At 40.1% G+C, this 12,110-nt stretch overlaps 1 protein-coding gene across 1 annotated transcript in view; it reads left to right on the forward strand.

Moving 5' to 3' along the window:
• Positions 1 to 2,149: 2,149 nt before the first annotated feature.
• LOC138975607 (ATP-binding cassette sub-family C member 9-like) overlaps positions 2,150 to 12,110 on the forward strand; it is a 65,919-nt gene continuing 55,958 nt past the window's right edge. Inside the window, exons 1-4 of the mRNA XM_070348330.1 lie at positions 2,150 to 3,492; positions 6,233 to 6,607; positions 7,147 to 7,326; positions 11,686 to 11,742. Coding sequence (XP_070204431.1) covers positions 3,304 to 3,492; positions 6,233 to 6,607; positions 7,147 to 7,326; positions 11,686 to 11,742 — 801 coding nt within the window. The 5' untranslated portion in view covers positions 2,150 to 3,303. The remainder of the gene's footprint in view (positions 3,493 to 6,232; positions 6,608 to 7,146; positions 7,327 to 11,685; positions 11,743 to 12,110) is intronic.

Genomic DNA, 12,110 nt, shown 5'->3' on the forward strand with positions numbered 1-12,110 from the left:
GAAAATTAAATATATAAAAATTATTATCAAAATTAAATTGTCCAAATCAATTTAAAAACACTTTCATCTTATTCCTTGTCGGTTCCTGATTCCAAAAACATATAGATATGATATGTTTGGATTAAAAACACGCTCAGAAAGTTAAAACAAAGAGAGGTACAGAAAAGCGTGCTATCCTTCTTAGCGCAACTACTACCCCGCTCTTCTTGTCAATTTCACTGCCTTTGCCATGAGCGGTGGACTGACGATGCTACGAGTATACGGTCTTGCTGAAAAATGGCAGCTACTTGACTAAATATTGTATTTTCGCCTTACGCGACTTGTTTTTTCTTTCACCGGCTATACTGACATGTCTCTGGTGGAACTGCCGAGGAACCAGATAGAACACAACTTGATTGCAAAAACAATATTGTTGAAAAGTATGTGTGCGTTTCAGTTTGACCGTTTTTTACCCCGCCATTTAGGCAGCCATACGCCGTTTTCGGAGGAAGCATGCTGGGTATTTTCGTGTTTCTATAACCCACCTAACTCTGACATGGATTACAGGATCTTTTTCGTGCGCACTTGGTCTTGTGCTTGCGTGTACACACGGGGGTGTTCGGACACTACCGAGGAGAGTCTGCACAGAAAGTTGACTCTGAGAAATAAATCTCTCGCCGAACGTGGGGACGAACTCACGCTGACAGCGGCCAACTCAGTGGATACAAATCCAGCGCGCTACCGACAGGCTGAGCTACATCCCCGCCCTGCCCCAGCTGTGATCTAAATATGTTCTGCTCTTGATGTAATCATAACATGATCGTAAGTAAGTGCATGGCTTTAAGGCCATCGGCAATGTCATCATTATGTCGATCGACGTCACACTCCCGAGAGGTGGATCAGTCACTGCATGTGGACGTCATCGAGCAGCAGACTGCCACACGCACATTACCGTGCTGCTAACAGTGCACGGAATAAATAAACATGAAACGAATCAAGTTGCACGCCATCTCACGCGATTTTTTTAAATTATAGCTGATAATCTTTAAATTACACCATCAGACAATTTTATGTAGATTACAGGATATATCTATTTGTGATATGAAATATTTTTTGGGAAGAAGTTACGGACCGCTGTGAACCCTCTCGTACAAAATCCGATCCAACATATTGATTGTCAGACTGTGGAAATTCAGTCCCAGAATTTCAAGCGAGTGCCAGAGCTTGATTGCGAGAAAGATTAAAACCATAAGTACAAGCTCTATGGTCTGAGATGGAGTATGGATATTCTGTCTTCGGGCGAGGGGCTCGCGTTCTGTTTTATGCGTATCGATTTCTCAATCAGCGTGCTGAAGTAGCATGCTTGGGGAAAGCTTCTTGGCCAAAATAGCAGAACAGTGAGTCCCCCAGTGAGTGATGGCTGTGATTTTGTGAGTCAATGAATTAAATCTGATAAACGGAAACCGTGTGTTAATTACTAAGAATTTTGATTTTTGTCAGAACAACACGAAGGGGCCACATATTAAGCTCTGCGATCATCAGCATTTTGTGGTGTTTGTTTACCGGTCGAGAGATGTGAAATATGATCGCAAAGAACGTCGTCTGCTTCAATCAATCAATCAATCAATATGAGGCAATTAGTCTATATCGCGCGTATTCCGTGGGTACAGTTCTAAGCGCAGGGATTTATGATTTTATTTTTTTATTTTTATTTTATGCAATTTATATCGCGCACATATTCAAGGCGCAGGGATTTATTTATAGCTATAATTAGATTTGCCGTCGAAGTACAGCTGACCGGCCGACCTTCTAGGACTGCTATCAGTATCAGTATCAGACTAGTAGTACTAGAGTAGTCTGTTCATAGAGTTGAACAATAAGGACCTGCAATCTGCCGCAACAGTGCATGTCCTCTTAGTAAGTAGCCTCTTACAAGTTACAAATCATTTAAAGGTTTGCAATGTGTGGGAGGTGGATTTTTTACTATGACAAACTTGTGTCACCTGAGTATTTTGTGCACATACACTACAGTGCATCTTCTACTCTCAATGTACATGCAGTTTCTCAGTAAGGAAACTGTTTGAAGTTTCTTACATTGAATGTGATAGGGGCTTGTCAACACATTTAAGTGGAAATTTAATCCGGTCCTTGGAACTGCACCTATTTGGAATGCACTTGCACCATCTGTAAAAAAAACACAATTAAAAGCGTAAAATTTCTACAAGAAATGAAGAATCGGTTGGATGAAGATATCCACATTTTAAAAATTAAATTTGATTTTGACGAATGAATTGAATACAAACTATATATCCTGAATAAGTTATGCTGATCCAAATAAAACAAAATGTTGAACAATATTGATGGGACATTTATGGGCTTCACGGCCTACTATAGCTGCCCCCAGGGACTAAACTAAAGAAGGCATCAGGAATAATCATTCAAGAAAATATTGCTTTTGGGGTTGGAAAATTATACTGGAGGTATTCCTAATTGATATGATTACTTTTGTTAACTTTGTGTTTCATCAGGTTACCTGTGTGTTTTGCTGTCACCTGGGGAATTTAAAAAAGAAACAAACAGAGAACAACAACAACTAAGGACAGCTGTTGCAACACTGGTATCAGTGAAATATGTTGTAATGTACCCCCACTTGTGGCAAGATGTTCGTCATGATCACGTTGAGCACATCATTCCGCAGCCTCTTCCTTTAGCAGTGTAACATTAGGCCCCCCAAAAAATAGGTGTGGTTAAGGTAACATAGCCAAAAAAAATACGGTAGGAAGGTAGGCAATCACTTTTTTTTTTAAACTTTTTTTTTTATGTGTACAAATTAAACCTACTTGACAGGGAAATAAGTGTGCGACTCGAGCGCTTTCGCTTTCATTGCGTTTTCTGCACTCGTTTTTAAAAAAAAAAAATTTTTTAACAAATGTAATAAAAAGTTATAGGGTCGGCCCCTAAAAATAGGGTAGGTCGGGTTACCGTAACCACACCTATTTTTTTTGTAGGCCTTAGCAGTGTAACATAACAACAAAGTTCAACAACAACCAAGGACACCTGTTACAACACTGAGGTACCAGTGAAGCATGTTTTAATGTACACCCACTTGTGGCAAGATGTTCGCCATGATCATGCTCAGCACATCACTCCGCGCAGCCTATTTCTTTAGCAGTGTAACATTATAACATAAACTGTATGATAAAGTGTGTTTCTTCAAATACTGTCGTCAAATGGCAGTTGACTTCTTCATGCTCAAATGACCTGACTGGCAGTGTGTAGCTTTGTGTTGCTGGAAAGCCAGGTGTAAGGTTACAAGCAGACAAAATGGCTTTCTGTGGCTCGAGGTCGGATGCCATGAGCGTCAAGGAGGGCGTGCTTCAGAACGAGTGTTTTGTGGACGTGCTCAACATCATTCCCCATGCGACGCTGTCTCTCATCGGCATCTTCATTGTCACAGTGTGGAACCATTCTATCATGGGCAAACTCAAGGCAAAGACCTGGGTGCATTTTCAGGTAGGTCTGTTGTACATAAGCCAATATAGCTATTCTGATGGAAACGTGGGGGAATTCGGGGGCTGTGATTGGATGGTCTCTTCCGATCATCAAAGCATAATGCTATGGAAGTCGGCCATTTTTGCCAATATCCAAAAGCATATTGGCAATAACAAAGACGCATGATTCCGGTTTAATCGACAACAGCATAGGCCTACACTGACAACTTGAAATTCTTCTCGGGAATGTTTTTCAGCTTTACAAATGTCGATAGCATACCCTTTTCTGCTAACTTCCCGATGAAACAGGACTAAACCAATTATTTTCTGTCCCAAAACACCACAACATGCCCAAAGTCGAAAGATGTAGTACAAACAGGAGAGTAAAACGGAACAGCCGTTTTTGTGTGCCTGTGTGAGCTCGGTTGCCGACTGACACAAACTTTCGCATTCGGCTTTTCTTATCTCGTAACTCCACACTAAATACCCCACTTCCCCTCTGAAGTATTGATGTACAACCCATGGCACTAACATTCATGTAGTCGTTTATAACTGAGGTTGAAAAATTCGCTTCATGACGAGACAAGTATAAATGCCATTCACCCAAACTGAAAACTTCGCTGCCGTCTGCTCGCGTTGTACGGATTAGCTGTTCTCTTCTCCTCCCCTTGTTGCATCCTAGTTCTTCAGTTGTTTCTAGTTTTCCGTTGATGTTGTGTTTTGGTCTTCTTCATTAGTAGTCTTGTTCAAAATTAAAAAAAACTCAAACTTCTTTTTGTTGTATACGAATGAACTAATAAAAAGCTGTTTAACAGCTGTGTTGTCAAATCGAGGTTTTTTTCCCAAGTCAGTGTGGCGCCTGCGCAAAACTAATGCGCATAAGAAACGGCGTCTGCTATCAAAACCTGAGATCAACGCATCGACGCAAAAACTGTCATTTTGTAAGTTTGGAACAACAAATCAAGGTCAGAACAGCTTTATAATCGCTATTGTATTTTCAGCGTAGCAATAGGGTCCGATATTTAGACTCGAACAAGTATAATGCGACTCGTCTTCGACTCGTCGGCATTGTAGTAACTTGTCTCGTCTAAATATCGGACCCTATTGCTACGCTGAAAACACAATAGCTGTTAATATTTGACTAAATGTGTTGTGGTAGCTAGACTGGGAATGGAGAGGGTATGTGTGTGCATGTACATGCTCATCCTGAACTCCGGTCAAAATGAGTTCGGCTCATTCTCTCCCTGACAGGATGCCTTGAGTTTCCTTGTCTGGTAAGGAAACTGATTTTTTTTTACATATATTTAGAGCTTTTTGTAATGTATTATTGATATATAAGCAGATTCGCGATCGTCGATAATGATTTTTCATGGTGTTTTATAATTTTTTAATTACAACTTTAGGAATTGATATGTAAGACAGTTTCAAGCGAGCTATTTTTCGCGGCTGTATTTACTGTGCAAACAACTCTAAATATGGCAAAAGTGTCACGTGATAATCAACCGTTTGGTTTCGGCGCTAACTGGAGCAGACGATTTTTTCTGTAACCAGTTGACAGTGATGAAACCATATATTACGGTCTCCTTCCGGCAGCAGTCCCAAAATTTCGACTTGTTTTGACCTTAGAACGATGTCTTTATCGTAACTGTGAAGAACAGAGCGGAGATCACTGTCGAAGTTGGCCAATCTGCAATCATTTTCGTCTCGCGAACACTGATCTCAAATTTAGATCAGTGCTCGCGAAAACCATATGGGAGATAACTCTGTATTTTTGTTTTGATAGATTCGCGTAGGACTGTAGCGTCCGGTCAGGGAGAGAATGAGCCGAACTCATTTTGACCTGAGTTCAGGATGGTACATGCAGTGCAATTCCCAGAAAACTACTAGACAGATGTATACATTTGATTTTACATGTGAATTATTCCAGATCATTCATGACGTTTTTCTTCACATTTTGGGGGTTTAAAGTGTTTGAATCTTTGATGACATATTTTTTGCCTATTTGCAAAGTTGAGGCGGCACTGTGGCGACCTCATGCATGTATTTGAATCAAGTTTTTTTTTAAACTTTTTTTTTTTAACCAGATTTAGGGATGTGTCCATGTTGATAGGAACAGTAAGGAGTGATGTGAGACTGTACCATGTGAAAGTAGTAGTAGTAATGTCAGCATCCCCTACTTTGCTTTGGAAAGAGTTCTCTCTGTCAATAGTTATATAGCTTATACTCGTTTACATGCAGTGAGATTAAAAATGTTGTTGTCTTTTTTCGTTTCTTTGTCACAGAATATATATATATAGAAAACCATATCGGGTGTAATTTTCTTGGGGGGGGGGGGGGGAGGACTAGGGCATAAAAAAAAGTCTGTTTACGGTAACATAGGCCCAAAAAATAGGGTCGGTAGGTCGGGATTTTGTTTTTAATTTTGTTTATTTAATTTTTTCCCAAAAACCATATTTTTAAGTTATTTTGCCAAAAAACAAAGATTTTTTTCTTCTTTTTTTCTCCCCCCAAATGCCAAAAAAAGTCTAGGGTCGCGCAAAAAAATAGAATCGGTTGGGATACTGTAAACAGACTATTTTTTGTGTGTGGCCTTGGCAGGGGTTCAGTTGTTACCATCAGCTCAAAAAAGTTGAAAACCATAACAAGGATGGACTAAATTTGTTGTTCATGATTTCTAGAGCTAGCTCCAACAACTGACACTTGAGTTGTAAACTTGTACTTCATCTTTACAATACATTCATCAAATATATTGATCATACCAGGGCCACAACTTCCGGTGGATCCTCAACCTCATGCTGCTGACAATTCTCATCATCGAAGTCGCTGAGGGTTTCATTTCGGACGCCAACGACCCCGACACCACCAACTACCACGCCTTTGTCCCACAGTGCTTGGCCTTTCTTGGCTCCTTGGTCGGGATCATCTACTACCACAAGGTGGAGATCTGGAACTCTCCAAAGTTTCTTCTGGCGTTGCTGTTCTACTGGCCTACGTCCTTCAGCCTCAAGTTCCTGAAGGTGTTCTCCATGTACAAGAACGACATCACCTGGCTGCACCTCAAGATGTGGCTGGCTTGGGTGGTCATCGCCCTTTACATTGCTCTCTTCATCGTGGAGCTCAACCTGTTAAGACTGCAGGTGAGATGATAGTAAAAATTGGAATGTGTGGGGGCAATGTAGGCAGAAGGGTGGCTATAATTCGGGTAGGATGGGTGTGTGTGGAGGTGGGAGGGGATTGTGAAAGGGGTGAGAGGGTGTGTGTGTGTGTGTATCTGGGTGTGTGTGTTTTCGCATGCATGTGTCTGTTTGACTTACTGTTTCTGTAATTGTAAAAGTTGTGTGATATTTGCATGTTGGCATTTAACTTGTGTAACATATATTTAAAGAGAGATACACCCGAGGAAAAAGTTATGAGGCAGCTGCCTGTCTGCTACTTCTTCTTGTCCAAGATAGCCCAAGATAAGTATTCTCGGAAGAATACTTGGACTCTTGATGGGAAGGGTTGTGTGTGGGGGGTGTGTGGGTATTTGTTTATTGACATTGAGTTTAATTATACAATTATAAATGACAGTGGTAATTTCTGGGAATCTTAACTCTTTACCATACATCCTCAACAAACTCACTCACGGAGAGTTATATGTACATGTATTTTTTTTAAGCTGACCCATCTCTTGCAGAAATATGCCTTCTTTTCAAGAAGTTGTCGTCTGAAACCACCCAAGGACCTAGAACAGACAAAGTACATCCAGTCCTATGTCAACCTCCTCTCTAAAGCAGTGTACTGGTGGATAACCGACGTTCTTGTTCTGGGCTACAAGCGACCGTTGACTCTCAGCGATTTGGGAGAACTGCCAAAGGTTGGAATATGTATGTGGTTGCGCACGGTATTGGGCCAAACTACTGTAAAATTACCTACTCATGATTCTAGCAAAACTAGCTAGAAATGTATCAATAAAAACCAAAGTTTTCATACTGCATCTTGTTCTCTGTTTATTTAGCTACATTTTCATACCCATATTGATAAAAAAAAGTTAATGACTTATTTTATATAATTTGTTGTTGTTGTCGAATCCTGTCAAAATCCCGACTGAAAAGAGGACACACGAGGGTAACACATTTCAAAGCCTGATTGCAAGGCTGCCGATGTCAAATAAGAACTGAAAATAAGTTAAAGCTAAAAACAAAGAGTGTTTTCATTCATAAAAGAAGGTGTTCCATTTTGTTTCACGGGCAAAAGCGTGTGACGTGATGCTGAAAATTGCATGATGTTCGTCACTAGCCGTGTCCACTTTCGAGTTCCGTTTTCCCTCGCCCAGTGATTGTATTCTTATCAAGGCTTCGCAAGTATATACAAAGTAATTACAACAGGCCAAATCTTCAAATTAAATCAACCATAGTAAGTTATGATTCGAAACCTTCGCGCTTAAAGCCATATGTACTCGATGACTATACACGCTAATTGCTTTACCAACAGCTGGAGACATGCTAAATTAAGTTCCCTGCAAAATATTGTGGTCTAGGACCCCTTCAATGTTGAGATATGTTAATTTTCATTTTGATCTGGATCGTCCTATTTATAGATTTGCCAACAGAGGTAGCGTTGACGCAAGGGAAATAACTCCGCGTCTTTGTTTACATCCAAAGTTTTTGAGACTCTAAAACAAGCTGTAATGCATGTATATGGTCCGCGCATGGCGACATATCGTCATTACATGGTCTTATGGTGCGTTTGACATCGATTATGGGCAAACTACACTTTGTAAACACGGGAGCGCGTACATATGCCTTTAAGGGGATGAAAGGTCGAAAAAGTGATTTGGTGTCTGATGGTTATGAACACAATGTTCCGCTGCTCTCAAGATACCTTGCACTTGGAGCAGACGACTTCAGTTGAAACGAACGGAAATCGACAAAGTAAAGCTTATATTCAGCACTGAATAGCGAGAAAGCTTCTGATTGGTTGAAATTAACCGAAAACAGTGTGGTGTCCGCCATTTTTTTCATGTTACGGACGGAATACATATGTGAGGCAATGTTTGCTTCTCTCCGACGCTCAAGGTGTCCAAACGCCAAAAACAGGTATAGTTTTACACTTTTATTGATAAAGAATACATATTTTATTTAATTGAAGTACTGATCTTTCAAAAATATGATGCATTAGTGCATTCAAACCCACGTAGTTTCACTTTGCTTTGCCGAGAAAGGAAAATGGCAGCATGTCCGATGTTACGAACGTCATCAAAATCTGGATGCACTTTAAGGAGGTATTGTATTTTGATCTCAAGCATTTTTTTTACTGAATTATTTAACACTTTGTCAATCAATGTTCATCTTTGCTGTCATGATTGATAGGAACCTTCTGTTTTCATGTTCTCATGACATTCATAACACTGACATATTGTTTATTAACACATTAATTTTTAACCAGTATCTATCAAAACATTTACATGGTATCATTGAAGTATATTTCCCATGTCTGAGTGAATAAACACTGTTTTTTGATGAAATAGAACTGCAATTGACACAAAAACTACAAAAAAAAAGTCATTAATTTTGGATAACTTCTCTTTGGTGTCTGCGGCCCTATGCTCCACAGGGAGTCTACAGGAATAAGTCAAGTCTCTTTGGTGTCTCCGTTACTTACGTCACTCACTTGTTTCAGAAGGACTTCTTGCAGATTTTAATCACATTTTTATTTGCACATTACTAAGGGGTCTATTAATATCAGAAACATTCAAAAAATCGATCAATACACTCTGAAGGCAGTTACATAGTAAACTTTTTTGATACAGAATGACGTAAGTAACGGTGTCCACCTTCAATGCCTCCAATATAACCTTAATTTTAATGTCTGAAGATGAAGTAAAGACTCGGTTCCTTTGACATTTGAGTACTTATTTATCATGCACAATTACAGTTTTGTAGTTTTAAAAACTTGCCTGCTAGGACAGCAATGAAAAGTGCGTTACTTACATCATATTTCAAAGGTACCTCTATTAACATCTATGATTATGTAAAATCCGGTACACAAAATGTTCGTTTTGCTTATTTTGTTATTAGAGCCATATGTCTCCTACATAAAAACATGTTAAAAGCATATTTAAGCACTTTTAAAATTGAGTGCTTATGTCCCTGATATTTGGCCCAATACTGTGCACAACCACATATATATATATCATAAACTTGAATGTACTTACTAGACTCTTGTTAAGATTCCTTTTTCCATTTTGTACATAATCGATCAGCACATAATTACATTTTGTTAATGATTCACTGAGTTTTAGTGCACACACATTCCACAATAAATATATATATATACAGATGTTACTTGTTTCTGTGTATCTGTATGTATTGTTTGTGTGTATGCATGTGTGTGTGTGTGTGTGCTTGTGTGTCAATCTGTTTGTTTTCTCTGTGTGTGTGTGTGTGTGTGTGAATCTGTATGTTTTTGTGTGACAATGTGTGTCTGTGTGTTTTTGCGTGTCAGTCTGTGTGTTTGTGTTCAGAGTGAATGTGCCTGTGTGGCGGTGGGGAGGTAGGCATGTTATAGTGAATGTTCTATGTGTTTTTGTGTGTCAGTCTGTGTGTGTGTGTGTTTGTGTTCAGAGTGAATGTGCCTGTGTGGTGGTGGGGAGGGAGGCATGTTATAGTGAATATTCTATGTGTTTTTGTGTGTCAGTCTGTGTGTGTGTGTGTGTGTTTGTGTTCAGAGTGAATGTGCCTGTGTGGTGGTGGGGAGGTAGGCATGTTATAGTGAATGTTCTATGTGTTTTTGTGTGTCAGTCTGTGTGTGTCTGTGTTCAGAGTGAATGTGCCTGTGGGGAGGTAGGCATGTTATAGTGAATGTTCTATGTGTTTTTGTGTGTCAGTCTGTGTGTGTGTGTGTGTGTGTGTTTGTGTTCAGAGTGAATGTGCCTGTGTGGTGGTGGGGAGGTAGGCATGTTATAGTGAATGTTCTATGTGTTTTTGTGTGTCAGTCTGTGTGTGTGTGTGTTTGTGTTCAGAGTGAATGTGCCTGTGTGGCGGTGGGGAGGTAGGCATGTTATAGTGAATGTTCTATGTCATGTGTTTTTGTGTGTCAGTCTGTGTGTGTGTGTGTGTGTGTGTTTGTGTTCAGAGTGAATGTGCCTGTGTGGTGGTGGGGAGGTAGGCATGTTATAGTGAATGTTCTATGTGTTTTTGTGTGTCAGTCTGTGTGTGTTTGTGTTCAGAGTGAATGTGCCAGTGGGGAGGTAGGCATGTTATTGTGAATGTTCTGTGTGTTTTTGTGTGTCAGTCTCTGCGTGTGTGTGTGTGTGTTTGTGTTCAGAGTGAATGTGCCTGTGTGGGGGTGGGGAGGTAGGCATGTTATAGTGAATGTTCTATGTGTTTTTGTGTGTCAGTCTGTGTGTGTGTGTGTGTGTTTGTGTTCAGAGTGAATGTGCCTGTGTGGTGGTGGGGAGGTAGGCATGTTAATTGTTATAGTGAATGTTCTATGTGTTTTTGTGTGTCAGTCTGTGTGTGTTTGTGTTCAGAGTGAATGTGCCTGTGGGGAGGTAGGCATGTTATTGTGAATGTTCTGTGTGTTTTTGTGTGTCAGTCTGTGTGTGTTTGTGTTCAGAGTGAATGTGCCTGTGTGGTGGTGGGGAGGTAGGCATGTTATAGTGAATGTTCTATGTGTTTTTGTGTGTCAGTCTGTGTGTGTTTGTGTTCAGAGTGAATGTGCCTGTGGGGAGGTAGGCATGTTATTGTGAATGTTCTGTGTGTTTTTGTGTGTCAGTCTGTGTGTGTTTGTGTTCAGAGTGAATGTGCCTGTGTGGTGGTGGGGAGGTAGGGATGTTATAGTGAATGTTCTATGTGTTTTTGTGTGTCAGTCTGTGTGTGTGTGTGTTCAGAGTGAATGTGCCTGTGTGGTGGTGGGGAGGTAGGCATGTTATTGTGAATGTTCTGTGTGTTTTTGTGTGTCAGTATGTGTGTGTGTGTGTGTGTTTGTGTTCAGAGTGAATGTGCCTGTGTGGCGGTGGGGAGGTAGGCATGTTATAGTGAATGTTCTATGTGTTTTTGTGTGTCAGTCTGTGTGTGTGTGTGTGTTTGTGTTCTGAGTGAATGTGCCTGTGTGGTGGCGGGGAGGTAGGGATGTTATAGTGAATGTTCTATGTGTTTTTGTGCCTGGAACAGATAGTGCAAAATTCCATTGAGCTTGGAGCACCAATCCTTTCTTTGCTTTCATTTTGCAGAGTGAAAGGGCCATCAAACATTACAAGAAACTGCAGATGATTTTTGAAGAGGAAAAGGTAAAAGGACAGCGCTTTGTGTATAAGTGTGTTTGTCTACGTCTGTCTCTCTCTGTATGTCTATTAGAAAAAAACATGCACTTGCTCATACAAGCAATGATTCAATTGCTGTTCTGAACATAATTATGCACATCAGTGATGTTCCTAGGACTGGAGGGCAACAGGACAAAATGTCCTGAATCAAAAAACTAATAGGACATCATGTCCTGACTACAAAAAAAAACAATAGGACATTCAGATCAAGCGAACCAATCATGGCACCTAACCTTTTTAGATGACTCAGAATATATATGAATAAAGGCAAATAAAAAGTGAACAGTTCCAAATTTATTTTATTATTTTAAATGCAAGTGTTCAGTAGGGTTACT

This window comes from Littorina saxatilis, linkage group LG9 (assembly GCF_037325665.1).
Source record: "Littorina saxatilis isolate snail1 linkage group LG9, US_GU_Lsax_2.0, whole genome shotgun sequence".
Taxonomy (NCBI): Eukaryota; Metazoa; Mollusca; class Gastropoda; order Littorinimorpha; family Littorinidae; genus Littorina; species Littorina saxatilis.